The following is a 22080-nucleotide window of genomic DNA, read 5'->3' on the forward strand; positions in this document are numbered from 1 at the left end:
ATGCTCCGCGCCCGCCCCGCGCCCGCCCCGGGGCCGCTCCCGGCCCGCTCCGAGGGTCGCGCCGGGGATGAGCCGCCCCCGCTCCCCGGCTCCGCTGCGCTGCGCTCGAGGCGGGAGCGGCCCGGTCCTCCACGCTCCCAGCATGCCCCGCTCTCCCGCCCGCCTCTCCGGTCGGGGCACATGCTCGGTGCGTGGGGCCGGCCCGGTTTCCTCCCGGCCTCGTCAGCAGCGCGGGGCCTCCCGATACCCGCGGTACCCCCGGCATGGCCCCCCCGACAGGTACCGGCGGCTGGCGGCGGGATGGGAGCGCGGGGAGAGCGGGGGAAGGGAGAGGGATGGGGCGGCGGGACCGGCCCAGGGACAGCGGGACCGGCCCGGGGACAGCAGCTCGGGCCCGGGGACAGCGGGACCGGCAGGGGGACAGCAGCTCGGGCCCGGGGACAGCAGCTCGGGCCCGGGGACAGCCCCTCAGGCCCCCCCTGGTCTCCTCTGCCCCCCCGGTCACCTCTGTGCCCCGCACGGCCTTGGCAGGGACACCTGGCGGGGCAGGAATCAGGTTTCGGTGGATTTAGGGAGAAGAGCTCCCTGGAGACGATCCGGCCGCAAATCCGCGCTCCTCCGAGCTGGGCTCGCTCCAGGCCCTCCCTGGAAGGGCTTTCCCGGAGCTTTTCCCGATCTTTCCCCGCTGTCCCGCAGGGAATGTCGTGGACAGCCAAGCCCCGCGGCTCGTGGCCAACCTGCTGCGCTGGGACCTGACGGCCGAGCAGATCGAGGCCATGGCCACCGAGCTGACCGAGAGCACCAAGCTCGTCTACGACCGCGTGGGAGCCCAGGAGCGCGGCGAGGTCTCCTACGAGAACACCCTGAAGGCTCTGGCGGACGTGGAGGTGGAATACACAGGTGGGAACCCGGGATTTGTGGGGATCGGGGAAGGGGAGGCTGTTCCTGCCCCTCCTCCCCTGGAGAGGCTGGTGCAGATTTCCCCGATTTTGGGAAAAAGGAACGGGCTCCACCCCCCCGAGGAGACACAGGAGGTGAGAGCACGGAATCCCAGCGTGGTTTGGGTTGAAGGGACCTCAAAGCCCAACTTCCACCGTGCCAGGCTGCTCCTGGACACTTCCAGGGAAGGGATATCAGGCAGGAATTCCTCCCTGGGAAAGAGAACCAGAGAATCTGTGGCTGCCCCATCCCTGGAAGTGTCCCAGGCCACCAGGGATAGTGGAAGATGTCCCTGCCCAGAGCAGGGCTGAGCTTTGAGGTCACTTCCAGTCATTCCACGATTATTAAGATTTTTTTTTTTGATGTTTTTTTAGCTCTGTGCCATCACCTGCTTTTCTCTCCCCCTGGCTGCCAGCAGAACATTGTTTTTCTTCCCCAGTTAATGTTTATACAGCACAAAGAACAGATTTGGAAGAGCAAATTCACCCTTTGGCAGCAGCAGCCACGTTCCCAAGGCTGTCCTGGCTTTCCTGTGTCACCAGTGGGAACAAAGAAAAGATCCCAGAAATTCTCACCTCCTTCCTCCTTTTTCCCCTGGTGGATAAATGTCTCTCCACGTGCCTGCCGTGTTTCCTGCTGGGATTTTTTGGGGAATAGGAAATCCTGGTGGGAATTCTTTGGGAGAGTAAATCCTGCTAGGATTTTTTTGGGAAAGTGCCACGGCGATTTTTTGGGAGAGCCAAATTTGCTGTGATTTTTTTTGAGTAAATCCCTCTGAGATGTTTTTGGAGAGTAAATCCTGCTGGGATTTTTTTGGGGGACTGAATGCCACTGGGATTTTTTGGGGGGAGTCAATCCCTCTGGGATTTTTTGGGGATAGGAAATCCTGCTGTGATTTTTTTGGAGGGCAAAATCTGCTGTGATTTTTAGGAGAATAAATCCCTCTGTGATTTTTTGGGGGGAGTCAATCCCTCTGGGATTTTTTTTGAGGGTAAAATCTGCTGTGAATTTTTGGGGAATAAATCCTGCTGTGATTTTTTGGGACAATAAATCTGCTGTGATTTTTAGGAGAATAAATCCCACTGTGATTTTTTTGGGGGGAGTCAATCCCTCTGGGATTTTTTTGGAGGGTAAAATCTGCTGTGAATTTTTGGGGAATAAATCCTGCTGTGAATTTTTGGGGAATAAATCCTGCTGTCAATTTTTGAGAGAATAAATCTGCTGCAATTTTTTGGGAGAATAAATCCCACTGGGATTTTTTTGGGAGGAGAGGAGAACACCACAATGTGATGGCACCAAAACCTCAGTTCTGGTGTCTTTCTGAACAATTATTTACAGCAGGGCTGACAATTCAGGTGACAACCTTGTGACACCTGTGCTCAAGCTGTCTGGGGCAGGGAGCAGCTTCATCTTCCTCCTCTCCCTGTTCTTTTTTTTCCCTGAAACAACAGGAAAAAGAGAATTGCTCTTGCTCAGCAGGAGGAATGCTCATCTCAGCGTGGCTGTCAGCAGTTCCCTGCCTGAGCCGCCTGCTCAGCTGCTCCTGGGGGGAGAATCCAGGTGCTCCAGAGCAGCTGCAGCGCTGTTCCTGCAGGGTTTTTTTGCAGGGATAGCAGCAGGGAATGTTCTCCCTGTTTCCTGGGGTGGGATTGTCTCAGGACAGGCTGCACCTGGGGCGTGGTGGGTTTTTTTTGGGGGAGGTGTCTGTAGGGAGGGATTCTTGGAGCTTGGAAGGAGACAGGGAATGCTGCTGCTGCTGCTGTTGGGAATCATGGAATTCCTCCAGCTGCATCGAGTCCAGCTCCCAGCCCTGCACAGGACACCCCAAAAGCTGGGGCAGAGCCGTTGGGGGGGTCTCACAGTCACAGAATTCCCGTGGATTTTGGGGGAAGCACTGTGGGAATCCAGCGGGTGGACACGCCGGGGAAGCGACAGAAAGCAGCCAGAGCCACATCCCACCTCTGGGCGTTTTGGGAGATGCTCTGGGGCTGCCAGCCTGGCTCTGGGGGTGCAGATCCATCATCCCTGTCCCCTTTTTGTCCCTGCAGTCCGTAGGAACATGCTGGATTTCCCCCAGCACGTGTCCCCCTGCAAGGCCATCCGCGCCGCCAGCACCGAGGCCGACAAGAAGCTCTCGGAGTTCGACGTGGAGATGAGCATGAGGCAGGACGTGTACCAGAGGATTGTGTGGCTCCAGGTGTGTCCCCTGGCAGCCAGGCAGGGCGCTGGGACCCTCCTGGAAATCCCAGAAAATTCTTTTCCCTCGTCCCAGAGCTGAGAAGGGAGCGGCAGGGCGGGCCAGCTGCTGGTGAGGGATGGGGAATTTGGGATTGGGGGCTCTGCCCCCACTCAGAGCCTTGATCACCCCTTTGCTGAGGGGTTGTTGGTGAATCCAACCCAAAAATTCCCCCACAAAACGCTGATGTGGCACAAAAACATTTAAAATAAGTTTAATCTGGGAGGAAGCCGTGCCCAGAGGAACCACTGCACCAACCCAGAGCCTCCCCTGGTTCCATTTGGTGTTCCCAGAGCTCCCACTGGGACACAGCTTCCTGCAGCACCTGATCCTGCAGCTCCCTGAGGAGGAATCTTATTTCTTTTTTTCCCCAGGAGAAAGCAGAGAGCGCTTCCCTGGAGCCTGAGGCTAAGAGGTACCTGGAGAGGCTGATCAAGCTGGGGAAAAGGAACGGGCTCCACCTCCCCGAGGAGACACAGGAGGTGAGAGCACGGAATCCCAGCATGGTTTGGGTTGAAGGGACCTCAAAGCCCAACTTCCACCGTGCCAGGCTGCTCCTGGACACTTCCAGGGAAGGGACAGCCACAGCTCCTCTGGGAAATCTCTGCCAGCGCCTCCCCACCCTCACAGGAAGGGATTTTTTCCTGATATCCCATCTAATCCTATTTCTTGTCAGTGAATCCATTCCTCCTTGTTCCTGCCACAGGATCCCTGGTGGGGCTCAAGGCTGAGGCTCAGATTTGGGTTTTGCCCCCAGTTCTGGTGATTTTTGGGTGATGTTTCCAGCTCCCCCTTTTTCCTTTCCATCCAAGGAAATTCCTGGGAAGCTGAAATTGGGCAATTAGCACCAAATCCCCACATTCCAAGGGCTGGAGTTGGGCTGTGAGGGATCTGAGCTGCTCAGGGGCCTCCCTCTCTTAATCATGCACCAGCAGAGAAGCTCAAAACTGGGTTAAAACCAGAAGAAAAGGTGAAATAAGGAGAGGGGAGGTGGTTCCTGCAGCTCCTGGGGCGGCAGGGAACAGGCAGGACCTTGCTGAGGTGGCTGATCCCTGCCAGGTGTGACCCCAGGGAGCCTGTTCAGGGCTGCCTGCACGCCAATTAATGAATTAATGAATTAATTCTGCCAAGGCCAGGCTCAGTGCTCAGCGCTGGGGGCAGCCTGAGCGCTCCCCTGAGCTCTGACCCCGATTTTCTGCCTCCTGAAGAAAATCAAAGCGATCAAGAAAAAGCTGAGCGTGCTTTGCATCGACTTCAACAAGAACCTCAACGAGGACACCACCTTCCTGCCCTTCTCCAGGGAGGAACTGGGTATGGAATGGCCGGACTGGGAGATCCCAGAGCATTCCTGGACAATCCTGGGCTCTCCCTCAGCCCCTGCCTGCTCTTTTCCCAGGGGGGCTCCCCGAGGATTTCCTGAACTCGCTGGAGAAGACGGAGGATGGGAAGCTGAAGGTCACCCTCAAGTACCCACACTATTTCCCCCTGCTGAAGAAGTGCTACGTGCCCGAGACCAGGAGGAAGGTGGAGGAGATGTTCAACTCCAGGTGCAAAGAGGTCGGTGGGGCTGGCAGGGATCTCCCCTGGGATTCCTGTTCCTCTCCACGCTGCTTCCCTTCTCCCCTCACTCTCTGCCTCGCAGGAGAACTGCCTGATCCTGAAGGAGCTGGTGGACCTGAGGGCTCAGAAGGCCAATCTGCTGGGCTTCAGCACCCACGCCGACTTCGTGCTGGAGATGAACATGGCCAAGAGCAGCCGGACGGTGGCCACGTTCCTGGGTACGCCCCGAGCAGGGACATCCCGGGCCGGGTGTGCTGCTCTGCTCCCAGTCCCAACCCTGCCTGCCTCCCCCCAGATGAGCTGGCCCAGAAGCTGAAGCCCCTGGGGGAGAAGGAGCGGGCCGTGATCCTGGACCTGAAGAAGAAGGAGTGCGAGAAGCGCGGGCTGGAGTTCGACAACCGCATCAACGCCTGGGACATGCGCTACTACATGAACCAGGTGGAGGAGACCAAGTACAGCGTGGACCAGAACCTGCTCAAGGAGTATTTCCCCATGCAGGTGGTCACCACGGGCCTGCTGGCCATCTACCAGGAGCTGCTGGGCCTCACCTTCCACCTGGAGGAGAAGGCTCAGGTGTGGCACGAGGACGTGCAGCTCTACACGGTGAGGGACACGTCCTCCGGGGAGACCATCGGCAAGTTCTACCTGGACCTGTACCCACGGTGAGGCCTGGGGCGAGGGGAAATCCGGGAGCAGAGCCTGAGGAAGGGGAGATTCCCGCTCCCAGACCAGTGTGGGGTGCTGGGGCAGGGATGGGGGTCACTGGGAGCATCACCGGGAGCGTCACCGGGAGCGTCACCGGGAGCGTCACCGGGAGCGTCACCGGGGGATCCTGCTCTGAGGACCACAACGGGGGAGGAGAACGTGGCTGTGCCTGGCTTTGGGGAGGATCCCTGAGCCTCCTCTCCCTCCCCCAGGGAAGGGAAGTACGGCCACGCCGCCTGCTTCGGCCTCCAGCCCGGCTGCCTCCTGCCGGACTCCAGCCGCCAGATCTCGGTGGCCGCCATGGTGGCCAATTTCACCAAACCCACGCCGGACGCCCCTTCCCTGCTGCAGCACGACGAGGTGGAGACCTATTTCCATGAATTTGGGCACGTCATGCACCAGCTGTGCTCTCAGGTGAGGCCTCCCTCCGTTGGGGTTTTCCCCCCCGTCCCTCTTTCCCGCGGAATTCCGAGCCGGCCGCGTCCCGCAGGCGCAGTTTGCCATGTTCAGCGGGACGCACGTGGAGCGGGACTTCGTGGAGGCCCCGTCGCAGATGTTGGAGAACTGGGTGTGGGAGAAGGAGCCGCTGCTGCGCATGTCCAGGCACTACAAGACAGGGAGCCCCATCCCCGATGAGCTGCTGGAGAAGCTGATTAAATCCCGGCAGGCCAACACAGGTGGGAGGGAATTGGTGTCCCCCGGCTGTGGGGACGGGAAGGGGACGCTCAGCTGGGGATGGGAAAGGCTTTTCCTTGCTCTGGGGGTTCTGAGGGGATGGGGGGAAGGAACATGTGGGAGGAGGGAGGGTGATGTGGCAGTGACAGTGACAGAGAGGTGCCACCCAGGCTGCCCTGCTGCCACCAGCCTCGGTGATGCTGCTGCAGGCAGGGTGGCAGCCTCAGTTTACCTCCTCCTTCTCCTCCTTCTCCTCCTTCTCCTCCTCCTCCTCCTTCTCCTCCTTCTCCTCCTTCTCCTCCTTCTCCTCCTTCTCTCTCCTCCTTCTCCTTCTCCTCCTTCTCCTCCTTCTCCTCCTTCTCCTCCTTCTCCTCCTTCTCCTCCTTCCCCTCCTTCCCCTCCTTCCCCTCCTTCCCCTCCTTCCCCTCCTTCCCCTCCTTCCCCTCCTTCCCCTCCTTCCCCTCCTTCCCCTCCTTCCCCTCCTTCTCCTCCTCCTCCTCCTCCTCCTCCTCCTCCTCTTTTTGGGATCAGGGCTCTTCAACCTGCGCCAGATCGTCCTGGCCAAGGTGGACCAGGCGCTGCACACCCAGACCAAGGCTGACCCCGTGGAGGTGTTTGCCCAGCTCTGTGAAGAGGTGCTGGGTGTCCCTGCCACCCCAGGTACCCCGTGTCACCCTGCCACCCTCCTGTCCCCACACACAGGGCTCAGATCCTCTCGGGTGGGGACAGTTTCTGCTGGCTCTGGGAAAAGCAGAGCTGGAAGAAGCTGGGAAGTTCCTCCCTTTATCCCCTGGGACAGCCCTGGAGGAGGTTTTTCCCACAGGGAAAATGCCCCTTGTGTCCCCTCAGGCACAAACATGCCGGCCACCTTCGGCCACCTGGCCGGGGGCTACGACGCTCAGTACTACGGCTACCTCTGGAGCGAGGTGTACTCCATGGACATGTTCCACACCCGCTTCAAGCAGGAGGGAATCATGAACTGCAAGGTAGGGAGAGGGTTCTGGGTGTGGCCAGGCACATTTTGGGTGTGCCAGCCCCACCCCACACCCCGGTGTGTGCCCGCAGGTGGGCATGGACTACAGGAACTGCATCCTGCGGCCCGGCGGCTCCGCGGACGCGTCGGACATGCTGAGGAGGTTCCTGGGCCGGGAGCCCAAGCAGGACGCTTTCCTGGCCAGCAAGGGACTGAAGGTGGAGAGCAACTCGGTGCCTTCAGCCTGAGGCGCCTCCGGGGCCGTGCCGGGGGAAGCTCCTGCCCACGCACCCGCCCTCGCCCGGTTCCCGTCACCAAACACCCCCCGGGCCGCCCCTGCCCGGAGCTGCCCCTCCAGGCTCCCCCTCCTGGGCTTTGGGAGCCGGGCTCAGCCCTCTGTGGTGACGCAGAGGTGACCTGTCCTCGTCCCCTCTGGGGCTGGGGGTCACCCGCACCAATTGGCTGAACTTTGAACCTGATTCCTGCACCAGGGTGAGTTTTGGCCTCATTTTGGAGCCGGGGAGGAGGGGGAGAGGAGTTCCCAAACTTGAATCTTTGTTTTTAAATCCCTTCTCTTTTAAGAAATCTCCTTCTTGTTGTTGTTGCCACCTCGGCTTGGTTTGTGACACAGCTGTCACCAGGGCAGGGACAGTCCCGCTCTCCCCAGCTTTGGGCAGCTCTTGGCTGTGCAGTAAAGATGGGGAGATGCCAGAGCTCAGAACCTGCAGGGAGCTGACTGGAACACCCTGCCCTGAGCCCCTCAGGGACCCTCCTGCCCGGCAGGGGGACGGAGGTGGCCGGTGCAGGCGTTCCCATGGCCTCTGTGTGCTGCCAGATGTCCCAGGGCCACCTCGGGGTCGTCCTGGGGCCACCCCAGGGCAGCCAGGGGGGCTCAGGCTGTGACAGCCCGAGGGTGTTGCTGTTGCTGTCAGCTCCGAGCCGGGCTGGGGCAGGGGAGGGTTGTGTTTATGACTGAAAACAGCGAGCTGACAGCTTCAAACAACACAAATGCCGGGATAAAAATATCCCACGGGCTCCGTGCCAGGCCTTGAGCTGCCAGCGGCGCCACGGGGAGGGACAGCAGCCAGCCTGGGCTGTGCCACCTGCCCCGGGCTGTCCCCAGCGCGCCCCTGGAGCCTGTGTGGCACCAACTGTTGTGGCACGAGGTTCCTGACCCCGCTGGCCAAAGGCTGGGTTTGCTCCCGGCTTGGGAGAGGTTTGGAGCGGATTCCTCAGGAGCTGAGGAGCTCCAAGGGGGGAGTTGGGATTTGTGTCCCCACCCCTTCCAGCCTCGGGTGCGTTGAGAGCCGTGGGCTCCGTCCCTGCTGCGCTTTGGGGACACAAGTGACAGCCACCATCACAGGGAATCCACAGAGCTCCCCCCCAGCACCGAGTCCTTGCTGTCACCTCCCTCCCCCAGACCCTGCTGGTGGCAGGGGGAGGCCGGTGACAGCCCCCAGCCCGTCCCCTCTGGCTCTGAGTCCCCTCTGGAAGCGGCTCCTCGGTGCTGGCCGGGGCCACCTCGAGCATCTTGTCCTTGTCCCCCCTCTCTGTGTTCCGGGTGCTGCCGGCCCCGCGCTGTCCCTGGCTGTTTTTAGTGTCCTGTTTTACCGAGCTTTCACCATTCCTCCAACTCTTCTCTCCAGAGACAGCTTTGGAGCTGGACAGGGAAACCACGCACTTTCCTCCCTTTTCTCCCAGTAGGGGTGACCTGGCACCTCTCCAGTCCCAGGAGCAGCACCGGGACGTGGAGCTGCACCTCCCCATCCCCATCCCAGGCTGGCAGGGAAGAGAGCTCCTTTATTTTGGGGTGGGTTTGGATTTGGGGGTTGTGGGGTTTTTTTTTTTCCTGCTAACAGTTTTAAGGGCAAACCGGTGTGTGCGTGTGTGTGTGCGTGTGTGTTCGTACTGGTCACGTCCCACCCCGCTTGTTTCCATGACTGGATTTTAGACGGTTCCCAGCACTAATAAAGGTTTTTTCCTCCACGGATGTTCGGCCTCAGGTGCTTTGGGGAGGGGCACGGCCACCCCCAGGGGTGACAGGGACGCAGCCACAGCCCCTCCAGCACCGCAGCCCCCGCAGGATCCGGCGCAGGGGCTCCTGTCCCACGAAGATGGGCACGGAGTGGCAGGCGCGGGGTGGCAGCGCCTGGGGTGTGAAACCCTGGGGGGCGACAGGCGGTGACACCCCCGTGTCCCCCGGTGTCTCTTGGCGTCCCCCCCGTGTCCCCCGGTGTCCCTCCCGTGTCCCCCGGTGTCCCTCCCCTGTCCCTCGGGGTCCCCCCGGTGTCCCCGCGTGTCCCCTGGTGTCCCTCAGGGTCCCCCCCCGTGTCCCTCGGGGTCTCTCCGGTGTCCCCACGTGTCCCCCCGTGTCCCTCGGGGTCCCTCCCGTGTCCTCCGGTGTCCCTCGGGGTCCCCCCGGTGTCCCTGCATGTCCCCCGGTGTCCCTCGGGGTCCCTCCCGTGTCCCCCGGTGTCCCTCGGGGTCCCCCCCAGTGTCTCTTGGGGTCCCCCCCGTGTCCCTCGGGGTCCCCCCCGTGTCCCCCGGTGTTCCTCGGTGTCCCCCCCGTGTCCCCCAGCCCCACACCTGGGTGAGGAAGGGGTGTCCCAGCACCCCCGCCAGGCTGGGCCGTGCCGCGGGCTCGGGGTCCAGCATGTGGGCGATGAGGGCGCGGGCGCGGGGGGAGAGCTGGGGGGGCAGCGGGTACCGAGCCCCCCGGATGCGCCGGTACAGCTCCGGCCGGTGGCGAGCCTCGAACGGGGCGTGGCCGGTCAGCGCCGTGTACCTGGGGGGGAGCGGATGGGAGGCAGGGCCGGGAGCGTCCCTGTCCCCGCTCCGGTGTCCCTGTCCCCACTCCGGTGTCCCCGCCCCCGCTCCGGTGTCCCTGTCCCCGCTCCGGTGTCCCCGCCCCCGCTCCGGTGTCCCTGTCCCCGCTCCGGTGTCCCCGTCCCCACTCCGGTGTCCCTGTCCCCCCTCTGATCCCCTGTCCCCGCTCCGGTGTCCCCGTCCCCCCTCCGGTGTCCCTGTCCCCCCTCTGATCCCCTGTCCCCGCTCCGGTGTCCCTGTCCTCACTCCGGTGTCCCCGTCCTCCCTCTGACCCCCCTCACCCTCTCTCCATCTCCCTGAGCCCTCCCTCCATCTCCCCTCATCCTCCCTCCATCTCCCCTCCTCCTCTCTCCATCTCCCCTCATCCTCCCTCCCTCTCCCCTCACCCTCTCTCCATCTCCCCTCATCCTCCCTCCCTTTCCCTTCATCCTCTCTCCATCCCTCCTCACCCTCCCTCCATCCCCCCTCATCCTCCCTCCCTCTCCCTTCATCCATCTCCCCTTATCCTCTCTGCATCCCCCCTCATCCTCCCTCCATCCCCCTCACCCTCCCTCCCTCTCCCCTCATCCTCCCTCCCTCCCTCTCCCCTCCCTCCCCGCTCACACAGCGCAGCCCAGGGCCCAGACATCCGATGGCACCGCGTGTCCCCTGCGCTCCAGCACCTCCGGGGCCAGGTACGCGGGTGTCCCACAGAGCGCCCTGAGCCGGGGGACAGGAGAGGTGACCCCCGGGGACACCAGGGGGGAACCCCCCGTCCCTGCAGCTCCCGCTCACCCCCAGCGCCGCCCGGGCGGTGCCGCCCGCCGGGCCAGCCCCAGGTCCCCGATCTTCACCCGCATCCGCTCCGTCACCAAGAAGTTGCCTGTGGAGGGAGGGACGCGAACCTCGTCACCCTCGGGTCACCCTCGGGTCACCCCCCGGTGCCTCGGGTCGTCCCCGGTGCCTCGGGTCACCCCCCCGGTGCCTCGGGTCAACCCCCCCCGGTGCCTCGGGTCACTCCCCCGGTGCCTCGGGTCACTCCCCGGTGCCTCGGATCGCCCCCGGTGCCTCGGGTCACCCCCCCGGTGCCTCGGGTCACTCCCCCCGGTGCCTCGGGTCACTCCCCCGGTGCCTCGGGTCACTCCCCCGGTGCCTCGGATCGTCCCCGGTGCCTCGGGTCACCCCCCGGTGCCTCGGGTCACCCCCCCCCGGTGCCTCGGGTCGCCCCCGGGTGTCCCCCCGAGCCCCACGCACTCAGTTTGAGGTCCCGGTGGACGAGCCCGTGCCCGTGCAGGTAGCGCAGCCCCGAGAGCAGCTGCCGCAGGTAGTAACGCACCTCCGGCTCCGTCAGGCGGCCCCGAGCCCGCAGGATGTCAGCCAGGGACTGGGGACAGAGTGACAGGGGCTGGGGACAGAGTGAGAGGGGCTGGGGACAGAGTGACAGGGACTGGGGACAGCGACAGGGGCTGGGGACAGAGTGACAGGGGCTGGGGACAGTGACAGGGACTGGGGACAGAGTGACAGGGACTGGGGACAGGGACTGGGGACAGAGTGACAGGGGCTGGGGACAGTGACAGGGGCTGGGGACAGAGTGACAGGGGCTGGGGACAAGGACAGGGGCTGGGGACAGAGTGACAGGGGCTGGGGACAGAGTGACAGGGACTGGGGACAGAGTGACAGGGGTTGGGGACAAGGACAGGGGCTGGGGACAGTGACAGATGCTGGGGACAGGGACAGGGACTGGGAGGCCTGGGGACAGAGCAAGGCACCAGGCTGGGCGCTGCTGAAGTCCCGGCCTGAGCGAGCTCAGTTTCGGGGTTCAGTGGCTCCATTTTGGGGTGTTTGGTCTCAGTTTTGAGGTTCAGGGGCTCATTTTTGGGCTGTGGAATTTCAGGGTTCAAAGGCTCAATTTCGGGCTGCAGGGGCAGTTTTTCGGGGTTCTAGACCTCGGTTTTGGGGTTCTAGAGTTCGGTTTCAGGGTTCTGTAGCTCTGTTTCGGGGTTCAGGAGCTCGGTCTCGGGGATCTAGAGCTCGGTTTCGGGGTTCTGGAGCTCGGTTTCGGGGTTCAGGAGCTCTGTTTCGGGGTTCTGGAGCTCTGTTTCGGGGTTCAGGAGCTCTGTTTCGGGGTTCTGGAGCTCGGTTTATGGGTTCAGTAGCTCTGTTTCGGGGTTCAGTAGCTCTGTTTCGGGGTTCTGGAGCTCGGTTTATGGGTTCAGTAGCTCTGTTTCGGGGTTCAGGAGCTCTGTTTCGGGGTTCTGGAGCTCGGTTTATGGGTTCAGTAGCTCTGTTTCGGGGTTCAGGAGCTCTGTTTCGGGGTTCTGGAGCTCTGTTTCGGGGTTCAGGAGCTCGGTTTCAGGATTCAGGAGCTCGGTTTCGGGGTTCTGGAGCTCGGTTTCGGGGTTCAGGAGCTCTGTTTCGGGGTTCTGGAGCTCGGTTTCGGGGTTCAGGAGCTCTGTTTCGGGGTTCTGGAGCTCGGATTCAGGGTTCTAGAGCTCTCTTTGGGGGTTCAGGAGCTCTGTTTCGGGGTTCAGGAGCTCTGTTTCGGGGTTCTGGAGCTCGGTTTATGGGTTCAGTAGCTCTGTTTCGGGGTTCAGGAGCTCTGTTTCGGGGTTCTGGAGCTCGGTTTATGGGTTCAGTAGCTCTGTTTCGGGGTTCAGGAGCTCTGTTTCGGGGTTCTGGAGCTCGGTTTATGGGTTCAGTAGCTCTGTTTCGGGGTTCAGGAGCTCTGTTTCGGGGTTCTGGAGCTCTGTTTCGGGGTTCAGGAGCTCGGTTTCAGGATTCAGGAGCTCGGTTTCGGGGTTCTGGAGCTCGGTTTCGGGGTTCAGGAGCTCTGTTTCGGGGTTCTGGAGCTCGGTTTCGGGGTTCAGGAGCTCTGTTTCGGGGTTCTGGAGCTCGGATTCAGGGTTCTAGAGCTCTCTTTGGGGGTTCAGGAGCTCTGTTTCGGGGTTCAGGAGCTCTGTTTCGGGGTTCTGGAGCTCGGTTTATGGGTTCAGTAGCTCTGTTTCGGGGTTCAGGAGCTCTGTTTCGGGGTTCAGGAGCTCGGTTTCGGGGTTCAGGTCTCACCCCGCGGCTGCAGAGCTCCAGCAGCAGGCAGAGGTGGCCGCGGTCGGTGAAGTGCCCGTGCAGGCGCACGATGTGCCGGTGGCGCAGGTGCCGCTGCAGCTCCCGCTCCCGCTCCACCTGCACCGACAGCAGCCCGGCAGCCCCGGGGGGGGGACCCTCGGCATCCGGAGACCCCCGGGAACCCACCCTGAGAGGGGCTACCCCACGGCTACCGTCCCCTCTCGGTGGCGAGTGTCCCCGGGAGGACTCACCCTGTCCCCGATGGCCGCAGTGGCGAGCCGGGCTCGCGGGATCAGCTTGGCCGCGTACAGCCGGCCACTGGTCACCTCTGTCACCTGGTAGCAGCGGCCGAAGGTGCCCTGCGGGTGGGAGTGGGCAGCCAGGAGGGGCTCCCGAGGGTCGGGGCGCCCACCCAGGCACCGGAGCTGCTGAGGCTCAGTCCCCTGCCTCAGTTTCCCCTTCCTCAGAAGGGATGGGGTGGGTCCCCAGCGGGGAGGGGGCGCTGGGGAGGGGGCGAGGGGCGGTTCAGGGGGGCGAGGGGGTGGATTTACCTCTCCCAGGAGCCGTCCCCGCTTGTAGAGCGCGCCGCTGTCCCAGTCCCGGAGGTACCAAGCGGGGGGGGGCTCAGCCCCTGCGCTCCGCGGGACCATCCCGCCCGCTCTGCTCGGCACCGGCGACACCCCAAGGGAGGGACACCCGCACCCCGACACTCACTGTAACCCCTTCAGCTCCGGGCTGCGGGTGCCCCTGGAGCCCAAGGGTGCTGCGTGTCCCCCCCACCCCCCCGCACACCCAACACCCACCGCTCTGGACCCCCCAAGCCCCCTCAGAAGACCCCATCACGCAGCGGAGACCCCCTCGGGGGTCCCGGCCCCTCGGGGATGCCCAGCACCGGGAGGTCCCGGATCGGGATCCGACCGCGCAGGGGGGTCCTGGCGCCCCTTCCCCTCCCCCGCTGGGGCTGAGGGGGTCCCAGGGGGGGCGCTGATGTTGCTTCGCAGCACCCGCGACCCCCGAGACGCCACCAGCCCCCCCCCGACCGGCGGAGCTCCGGGCCCCCAAGGGTTAACGGGCGGCCGGGGAGGGCTGGGCGCACCTTTGGGGCTGGATATTAATAACGCGGCGGGGAGGGACGGGAGGCGAACGGGGAGGGTGTGTGTGGGGGGGGGGGAAGCCTCGCCCGGCCCCCCCGGAGCTGCGCAGGCGATGCCCGCTCGCCCCGGGTCCCCCCCGCTCCCCGCAGCCGGGACACCGGACCGGGACCGAGCCGCCGGGACGCCGCGGGCGAGGCGCGGCATGGCCGGGGGGGGCTGTGGGGGCGGCTCGGACCCCCGAGGGGGACCCCACGGTGCTGGGTAAGCTCCTGATTTCTGCTTTAACCCTCGCGGACCCCCCTGCCCCCCACCCCTGCGCACCCCCGGAGCTCCTGCGGGGAAACTGAGGCACGCGGTGCCCCCGCCCCCCCCCCGGCGCTGCCAGCGGGGTCTGGGCATCACCCACCCGGTACCGTCCGAGACTCGGCGGGGTCCGGACGCTCCCAAAACCCCCCCGGAGCGGCGGCAGCGCGACCCCCCGGCCTTTTCCCTGTCCTGCTGGGGGGACCCAGAGCCCAGGGCTGCCGGTGGCCACCCGCGACCCCCCGGTAGCCGCGGGAGCTGCGCGGCGGGACGGAAGCGGCCGGGCCGGGGCATTCCCCGAGACGGGGATGGGACCCGGCACCCCCCGCACCCCCCGCACCTCCCAGAACCCGAGCTGGGCGCTTTGGGGGGTGCTGCAGGATCGGGCTCTTTGCGCCTTGGGGGTCCCCCCCGCTGCCCCCCACCCTGCTCGCCCCACGGCGGGGCCGGATCCGGATCGGGGAGCGACGCGGAGCCCCGGCGAGCAGGTCTGGTCCTGCCCCGGCAGGCAGCGATCCCGGCCCGGCGCCCGCCGCGGGGCCCCGGGGGCGGCGGGGCCGTCGCCCGTCCCGGGGCCGGTGGGGACGTGTGGGGGGACACGGCGTCACCTCCGGGGTGTCCCCCAGCCGCCTGTCCCCGCATCCCCTCCCTGGGGACCCTCCCGCTGGGAGTTGCCCCCACCTCACCCCGTCCCCCTCACCGGCGATGATGATGATGGTGATGGTGATGATGATGATGATGATGATGATGATGATGATGATGATGATGATGGCCCCACCTCGGCGGCGATGCTGGGCTGGGGGGCCAGCCCGGGGTCACCCTGCTGGCCCTGGGGGGCTCAGGGCTCTCTGCTCCGCAGGTCCTGGCGGCCGTGGCGGCTGCTGCTGCTGGCCTGGCTCAGCCTGGTGGGCACGGCACAGGTGAGGGGGCTGGGGGGCAGCTCAGGGCTTTGGGGCACCCCCGAGCTCCTTCACCCCGCTCCCAGCGCTGACCCTCACCTTCCTCACGCAGGACTCAGCCCTGGGGATCCCAGCGAGGGTCTCCGAGCCCCCCGCTCGGCCCCGGGGGATTTGGGGGTCCTGGGGACCCTGGAGCTCCTGCTCCAGCTCGTGTGGGGACGGCGTCGCCCTGCGCAGCCGGAGGTGCCTGCGGTGAGTGCGGGATGGGGCAGCCCCTGGGGTGTCCCCAACCTCCGTGTGGCACCCAAATCCCACGGCAGGGCCTTGCCACCACCTCGTGTCCCCCTGGGCCCTCAGCGCCACCCTGAGCCCGGTGCCTCCACCCTGGGGCGCGGCTCCAAAGGGGTGAGGGACACTGCGGGACATCGGGGTCCCCAATCCTCTTCCGCTGCCCTGTGCGGGAGCGCCTCGGTGGCCCGGTGGCCCTGTGGCTGTCCCTGTGGGGGACAGGGAGGGGACACACGCTGTCCCTGTGACCGCAGGACCAGCGAGGAGCAGCCGTGCCCGGGGGAGCCGCGGCAGTACCGGCTCTGCCAGCTCCAGGTGAGCGCCGGGAGCGCCGCGGCACCGACCGGGCTGTCCCCGCTCCCCGCGGCGGCTCCCCGGCTCCATCGTGCTGCTCCCGCAGGGCTGCCCCAGCGGCTCCGTGCCCTTCCGGGCCATGCAGTGCTCCCTCTACGACAACCGGCCCGTCCTGGGCACCTCCGCCCGCTACCGCTGGGTGCCCTTCCACGGAGGTGAGTCCCGGGGTGCTGACGGCCTCACCGGGGGCTGTCCCCGGCATCACCCCAACCCCTTCCCACCCTGCTCTGGCAGCCCCAAACCTCTGCGACCTCAACTGCCTGGCCGAGGGACACAACTTCTACTACAGCTTCGGCCGGGTGCTGGACGGGACCCGCTGCGGGCCCGGCTCCCCGGACCTGTGCGTCGGTGGGCGCTGCCTGGTGAGTGCGCCGGGACCCCCGAACCCCCCAGAACCCCCCGGAACCCGAGCCCCCCGCGCTGAGGGGGTGTCTGGGCTCCCCGCAGAGCGTGGGCTGTGACGGGATCCTGGGCTCGGGCTCACGCCCCGACGCCTGCGGCCACTGCGGCAGCGGCCACGGCTCGTGTGTCCTCGTCCAGCGGCTGTTCCAGGGCTCGGACCCCTCCTCCGGTGAATGAACCATTGCCCCGGCCCCCTCCATGGGTGAATGCTTTGGCTCTTGGCTCCCCTGTCCTCCTGTCCCCCTGTTCATCCGTGTCCCCAGGGCATCGCCTGGGTCCCCCCATTGTCCCTTCCCCTCTCCATGTCCCCCCATCCACGGTGGGAGGTCTGTGGTCCCTCCCTGTCCCCAACACGCAGGGACAGGGGCTCGGAGCAGGGATTCACTCGGGGGGGTTTCACTCATTGCAGAGGCGTCACTCCTGGGGGCTCTGCTACGTCCCCAGGGGTGTCCAGGGTCACTCCGAGTCCCTCTGTCCTCGGGTCCCCGATGTCCCAGCACGTGGGGCCCAGCTGGGTGAATACCCCAGACCCGGGTCCCCTCTGTGCCTGTCCCCTGTCCCTCTGTCCCCTCGGGGTGTCCCCTGGGCCCTGCCCTGACTCTGCCCCTCCCCAGGATATTTGGGATACGTGAACGTGACCAAGATCCCGGCCGGGGCCACCCACATCAAGGTGACGGACAGGAGCCGCAACTACCTGGGTAGGCTGTGAACTGCCTCCGTCCCAGTCAGTCCCAGTCCATCCCAGTTGGCCCGGGCAGGGCAGGGCAGGGCAGGGCAGGGCAGGGCAGGGCAGGGTGGCCGTGTCACGCAGTGCTGGCCCATGTTTGTCCCATGTCGTGCCGTGCCGCTCCCTCCCTCGGATGCTGTTTTGAGCATCGCGGGGTCAGTGAACTCGCAAGCGCTCGGGGCAATTTTCCAGAGGCCGCGGCCGCGCGTTTTGGGAAGGGCTGAGCTGGATCAGGGCCAGACCGGCCGCTGCAGCGCCAGGACAGGGACCTCCATCCCCACCCCCCGTCCCCTTTCCCATGCAGCTGGAGCCCCTTCCCCCATCCCAGCCAGGATTTGGGGGCTCGGGGCTGGGTTCGCACACCAGGCTTTGGGCCCGAAGCCAAGATCCTACAGGAACGCGGATTGCCGGAGCCCCGAGCGCGGCTCCCCGGCCCACGCTGCCCTCCCGCGCCGGGAGAGGCCTCCGGTGGGGAGCCGGCCGGGGGTCCCGGGGGCCGTGCGGGGGTCCCGGGGGCCGTGCGGGGCTGGCTTTGCCGGATCCGCTCCCTCCCGCAGCGCTGATGGCGAGTGACGGGCGCTACGTCCTCAACGGGGACTGGGCCATCGCCTGGCCGGGGCCCTACGAGGCTGCGGGGACCCTCCTGACCTACAGCCGGGCCCCCGACGGCACCGAGAGCCTGGAGGCGCCCGGACCCACCCAGGAGGACCTGCACGTGATGGTGAGGGCTGGGTGGGACACGGCGGTGGGGACAGCCCCCACCCCCCGGCCCCCACCGCTCCTCCCAGCCCCTCCCGTGCCCCCCCAGGTGCTGCTGCAGGAGCCCAACCCCGGTATCGAGTACCGGTTCTGGCTGCCCCGCGGGCACCCCCAGCTCGGCCGCGGTGACACGAGCCCCCTGCGGCAGCCCCAGCCCCGGGGGGCCGGCAGCCCCCCGCCCCCGGAGCCCCCGCTCAGCCCGGCCCCCGCGCCGCCCCCACAGCCCGGGGGCTTCACCACGGAGCCGCCGCCGAGGAGCCCCCCTGGCTGGAGCCAGGACGTGGCTGCCGCAGGTACCTGCTCGGGGGTCCCCGCAGGAACCTCCTCGGGGGTCCCCACAGCCCCCCAAAGCCCCCCACGCCCCTGGCTGGGAGCATCCTGGGCTGCCCATGGGGAGCAATAAGATGGGGACCCTAAAAAGGACCCTAAAAACCCTCGCCAGGGCTCTCAGGAGCCCCGTGTGACCCTCTGGACCCACAAGCTCCCCTCCCAAAGTTTCATGAGGGGGTTCGGGGGGTTCAGGGGTCCCCTGTGCCCCCTGAATTGCTGCAGCTTTATCCCCGCAGGGCGCTGCGGGAGGTGCCGCCCGCCCAAGGGGCGCTCCCAGCGCATCCGGCACTTCTGCCAGAGCGACTTCGGTGAGCGCCGGGACCGGAGGGTCCGCGGGGAGTGGGACACCCGTCAGGGGTGGGACAGGGCCGAGGACACTGCAGGGACAATGCCAGCAGCGGGAAGGAGCGCGGGATGATAGCAGGGGCGGTGCTGGGGACGGGAACGCGCTCAGGGTGAGGGCAGGGATGATGAGAGGAATGGGAAGGGGCTCGGGGTGATACCAGGGATGATGAGAGGAATGGGAAGGGACTCGGGGTGATGCCAGGGATGATGAGAGGAATGGGAAGGGGCTCGGGGTGAGGCCAGGGATGATGAGAGGAATGGGAAGGGGCTCAGGGTGAGGGCAGGGATGATGAGAGGAATGGGAAGGGGCTCGGGGTGATGCCAGGGATGATGAGAGGAATGGGAAGGGGCTCGGGGTGAGGGCAGGGATGATGAGAGGAATGGGAAGGGGCTCGAGGTGAGGGCAGGGACGATGCCAGGGGTGGGAAGGGGCTTCCCTGTCCCCGCTGCTGGGACAGGAAGGGGCTCAGGGTGATGCCAGGACAATTCCAGGGGTGGGAATGTGCTCAGGGTGATGCCAGGGCTGATGTCAGGGATGGGAAGGGATTTGGGCTGATATTGGTGACGGGAGGGGTCTCAGGGCATTACCAGGGCAATACCAGGGGTGTGAAAGGGCTCAGGGTGGCACCAGGGCCGATCCAGGGATGGGAAGGGGCTTGAACTGATGTCGATGACATGAAGGAGCTCAGGGTGATGCTGAGGATCACCAAGAAGAGACTTGGGGTGATGCCAGAGGCGATGGGCTGGGAAAGTGGGACAGGAAGAGGCTGAAGATGCCCCATCCTCACCCCCCTCACCCCCCAGTATTCCACGGGCGGATCCTGGCGCGGCGCCTGGTGGGGCAGGAGACGCGCTACGAGGTGGAGGTGAAGGAGCGGTACCGGCAGCGCTTCCCGCTGGTGGCCCGGGAGTACCTGTGGGTGCCCAACACCTGCGGCTGCCCCGCGCTGCGCCCGGGCGGCGAGTACCTGCTGATGGCTCGGCGCCACGTCAACCACGAGCACACCTTGAACCGCATCCTGCTGCAGGACGACGGCTACGCCCGGCCCTGGACGCCCCGCGAGGCCCGGCTGGTGCGGGAGGCGGCCCGGAGCTGTCCCCAGTCCCGGCCGCCCTGAGCCTCGCCCCGCTGGCACCGCCGGGCACCGAACCCTTCCCACGCCCCCTCCCCGCGATGTCCCCCCCACCCCGCCCGGTCCATCTCGCCGTCCTTGGGGTGCACGTGGCAGCGGGGGGGGGGTGGAGAGGGGGGTGGTAATTTATTGTTTTTGCAGAAAATAAATTGTTTATCCCCTCGCTCGCTGCGTGAGTGTCCCTTCCTGGCTGGCGACGGCCCAGGGGGTCCTCCCATTTCTGTGTCCCCATGGGCAGGGGGGGCTCCACCGTGTCCCTTCCCAGCTTAGGGGGTCCCCTTTGTGTCCCCATGGGGCTCCTCTGTGTCCCTCTGATTCAGGGGGTCCCCTTTGTGTCCCCATGGGGCTCCTCCGTGTCCCTCTGATTCAGGGGGTCCCCTTTGTGTCCCCATGGGGCTCCTCCGTGTCCCTCTGATTCAGGGGGTCCCCTTTGTGTCCCCATGGGGCTCCTCCGTGTCCCTCTGATTTAGGGGGTCCCCTTTGTGTCCCCATGGGGCTCCTCTGTGTCCCTCTGGTTCAGGGGGTCCCCTTTGTGTCCCCATGGGGCTCCTCTGTGTCCCTCTGATTCAGGGGGTCCCCTCTGTGTCCCCATGAGCAGGGGGTCGCCTCCGTGTCCCTCCAGTTCAGGGGGTCCCCTCTGTGTCCCCATGAGCAGGGGGTCGCCTCCGTGTCCCCTCGCTGAGCCCCAGGAGCAGCTGGCACCCTGCAGCGTGTCGCTGTCGCTGTCCCCATGGCCGCGTGCCAGGCTCTCCCTGCCGGGGTCGGGGACCTCCCGCTTATCTCCCTTCCGGCGGAGCCGAGCGTGTCCCCCCCCCGTGCCGGAGCCCCCCCGCCCGTAACCCAACCCTTGGGCTGGTGGCGGCCACCGCGGGGCCCCTGTGGGGACAGGAGGTGACCGGGGCCACCCCGGGGGGCTTCGCCAGCTCGGGGCCGCCTGGGGGTGGGTTTGGAGCTGATGCCAGGAGAAGCTGAGACCTCGCAGCTCGTGTGGCTTGGGACTGTCCCCAAATGGGGTCCCGATGGCTCTGAGGTGCCCCGAGGGGCAGATGCCAGCCCAGGAATGTCCTTGTCACAGCGGGTGACATCACCACGGGCCGGAGCCCTGGCACCAGCTGGGGAGCCCAGAACGGAGCCCCAGCCGGTCCCGGTAAAGTCTGAGTGGTTCCAGGTGCTCCGGGGTGATTTGGGCTGCAGAGCTTCCTCCACCCTATAAAAACCCTCCCTCCCGCCCCCCGCCCCTCACGGCTGGTTTGGGGCTGCTGGGGGGGTTTGTCAGAGCCATGGAGGGTTTGGGGGCCACCCCACGCACGGAGAAACCCCCCGGGGGGGTCCAGGGGCTCTCGACCCCCAGGGCCGCGGCTCGTGGTCGGGCCAAGAGCCGGCAGAGAGAGGGGGAGCAGGGGGAGCGCGTCCCGCGGGGGTGGGTGCGGGTCCCCTGCTCCCCCACCACGCCCGGGAAGGGGCGGCTGGTCCGGCGGGGTCCCGAGGAGCGCCCCAGCCCCGGGGAAAGCGGTGAGCGCGTCCCTGCCCGGGGAGATCCCTGCGTGGGGCAGGGGGGGCTGCTCTGGCTGTGCTGACGGGATCCCTCTGCCCCTCAGACCCTGCGAGCCCCCCTCCACCGCCGCCCTGCCCCGAGGGCTCCTATTTCTCGGCGCTCCCCGAGGTTGAGCATCAGGACCCCGCTGTCCCCCCAAGCCTGTGAGTGTAAGGGGGGTCCCCATAACCCCCCAATATGTGGGAGGGGTCCAACAGCCCCCCCAGCACCGCTGACCCTCTGCCTTCCCCCCTCCAGGCCGAGCTCGGGGGCCCTGACCCCTGGGATGGACGGTCCCCGGAAGATCCGGAGCAAGTTGCAGCACACCCTGGTCCTGGAGCTGGTGAGCTGGGAGGGGCTGGGGGGGCTCTGCAGCGCCTGGGGCTGGGGGCTCACCCTGTTCCCTGTCCCCAGGATGGGACCCTGCTCTACTCCTCCCTGCTCGCCCGGGGGCAGCAGGATGCCACGGCCACCTTCACCATGAACTTCCAGGCCAGTTCCTACAAGGTGGGTGCCTCGGGGTTGGGACAGTGGGTGTTGGGGAGCTGTGCTTTGGGGCTGTGGCTCTCGACTGCCACCCCACGTGGCCTCTGTGCCAGTGTCCCTTGAAGGGCAAGGGGCTGTGAAACCCGAGTGGTGAGGATGATGAGGGATCCCGCTGAGGGCTCCCCTTGGGGCTCACCTTGGTGTCAGGAGTGGGGTGCTGGTGCTTCTCCAAGATGCTGTTCCCTCCCAGGTCCACGTGAAGCTGCGTCCACACGTGCAGGAGTTCTTGGAGAGCCTTTCCAAGACCTATGAGGTACCCGGAGCCCCCGGGATCTGTGGGGTGACCCTGGGGACTTCCCATGCAGGGAACCTTCACCCTCTCTCTGCCAGATCTTCATCTACACCACTGCCAAGAAGGACTATGCCAAGAAGCTGCTGGAGGTGCTGGACCCCAAGAAGAAGCTGATCAG

General features: G+C 65.7%; 3 protein-coding genes across 8 annotated transcripts; 2 read left to right on the top strand and 1 right to left on the bottom strand.

The window, feature by feature from the left end:
* The first annotated feature begins 23 nt into the window (after positions 1 to 23).
* Positions 24 to 9078, top strand: THOP1 (thimet oligopeptidase 1). Its single transcript, XM_058858420.1, has 13 exons — positions 24 to 279; positions 697 to 900; positions 2988 to 3136; positions 3550 to 3657; positions 4384 to 4486; positions 4572 to 4732; positions 4818 to 4953; positions 5031 to 5397; positions 5653 to 5854; positions 5931 to 6117; positions 6647 to 6775; positions 6965 to 7101; positions 7181 to 9078. The coding sequence occupies exons 1-13, from the start codon at positions 264 to 266 to the stop codon at positions 7334 to 7336; spliced, it is 2055 nt and encodes a 684-aa protein (XP_058714403.1). The 5' UTR covers positions 24 to 263; the 3' UTR covers positions 7337 to 9078.
* Positions 9079 to 9087: 9 nt separating this feature from the next.
* LOC131589223 (inactive serine/threonine-protein kinase PLK5-like) lies at positions 9088 to 13717 on the bottom strand. Of its 5 annotated transcripts, none has more exons than XM_058858434.1 (8): positions 13508 to 13717; positions 13208 to 13315; positions 12957 to 13073; positions 11148 to 11277; positions 10689 to 10776; positions 10518 to 10613; positions 9675 to 9873; positions 9088 to 9252 (listed from the first exon to the last, which is right to left on the bottom strand). In XM_058858434.1, exons 1-8 carry the CDS (start codon positions 13604 to 13606, stop codon positions 9088 to 9090), a joined length of 1002 nt encoding a protein of 333 aa, XP_058714417.1. In that variant the 5' UTR covers positions 13607 to 13717. The 5 variants fall into 5 exon arrangements, with proteins under 5 accessions (XP_058714417.1, XP_058714416.1, XP_058714420.1 ...); XM_058858433.1 differs by having other exon boundaries at positions 11148 to 11298; XM_058858437.1 differs by lacking the exon at positions 12957 to 13073.
* Positions 13718 to 13795: 78 nt separating this feature from the next.
* ADAMTSL5 (ADAMTS like 5) lies at positions 13796 to 19659 on the top strand. 2 transcript variants are annotated; one of them, XM_058858424.1, is made up of 12 exons: positions 13796 to 14311; positions 15213 to 15273; positions 15365 to 15504; positions 15795 to 15855; positions 15941 to 16049; positions 16129 to 16256; positions 16342 to 16465; positions 16911 to 16994; positions 17581 to 17744; positions 17832 to 18075; positions 18335 to 18420; positions 19262 to 19474. In XM_058858424.1, exons 1-12 carry the CDS (start codon positions 13944 to 13946, stop codon positions 19325 to 19327), a joined length of 1635 nt encoding a protein of 544 aa, XP_058714407.1. In that variant the 5' UTR covers positions 13796 to 13943; the 3' UTR covers positions 19328 to 19474. The 2 variants fall into 2 exon arrangements, with proteins under 2 accessions (XP_058714407.1, XP_058714406.1); XM_058858423.1 differs by having other exon boundaries at positions 13804 to 14311; positions 18349 to 18420; positions 19262 to 19659.
* Positions 19660 to 22080: the final 2421 nt, after the last annotated feature.

This window comes from Poecile atricapillus, chromosome 28 (genome assembly GCF_030490865.1).
Source record: "Poecile atricapillus isolate bPoeAtr1 chromosome 28, bPoeAtr1.hap1, whole genome shotgun sequence".
NCBI lineage: Eukaryota > Metazoa > Chordata > Aves > Passeriformes > Paridae > Poecile > Poecile atricapillus.

What these genes read in the sequence shown, in the direction of transcription:
- THOP1 (XM_058858420.1), top strand. An exon ending in GACGGTGGCCACGTTCCTGG is followed by an intron (nt 4,954 to 5,030) that starts GTACGCCCCGAG and finishes GCCTCCCCCCAG; the next exon opens with ATGAGCTGGCCCAGAAGCTG. An exon ending in TGCACCAGCTGTGCTCTCAG is followed by an intron (nt 5,855 to 5,930) that starts GTGAGGCCTCCC and finishes CGCGTCCCGCAG; the next exon opens with GCGCAGTTTGCCATGTTCAG.
- LOC131589223 (XM_058858433.1), bottom strand. Translation starts at nt 13,606, where the DNA reads ATGGTCCCGCGGAGCGCAGGGGCTGAGCCCCCCCCCGCTTGGTACCTC. An exon ending in TGGAGCTCTGCAGCCGCGGG is followed by an intron (nt 11,299 to 12,956) that starts GTGAGACCTGAA and finishes CTCTGTCCCCAG; the next exon opens with CCCCTGTCACTCTGTCCCCA. An exon ending in CCGCCCGGGCGGCGCTGGGG is followed by an intron (nt 10,614 to 10,688) that starts GTGAGCGGGAGC and finishes CCCCCGGCTCAG; the next exon opens with GGCGCTCTGTGGGACACCCG.
- ADAMTSL5 (XM_058858423.1), top strand. Translation starts at nt 13,944, where the DNA reads ATGTTGCTTCGCAGCACCCGCGACCCCCGAGACGCCACCAGCCCCCCC. An exon ending in CAGGAGCCGCAACTACCTGG is followed by an intron (nt 16,995 to 17,580) that starts GTAGGCTGTGAA and finishes TCCCTCCCGCAG; the next exon opens with CGCTGATGGCGAGTGACGGG. An exon ending in CCAGGACGTGGCTGCCGCAG is followed by an intron (nt 18,076 to 18,348) that starts GTACCTGCTCGG and finishes TTATCCCCGCAG; the next exon opens with GGCGCTGCGGGAGGTGCCGC.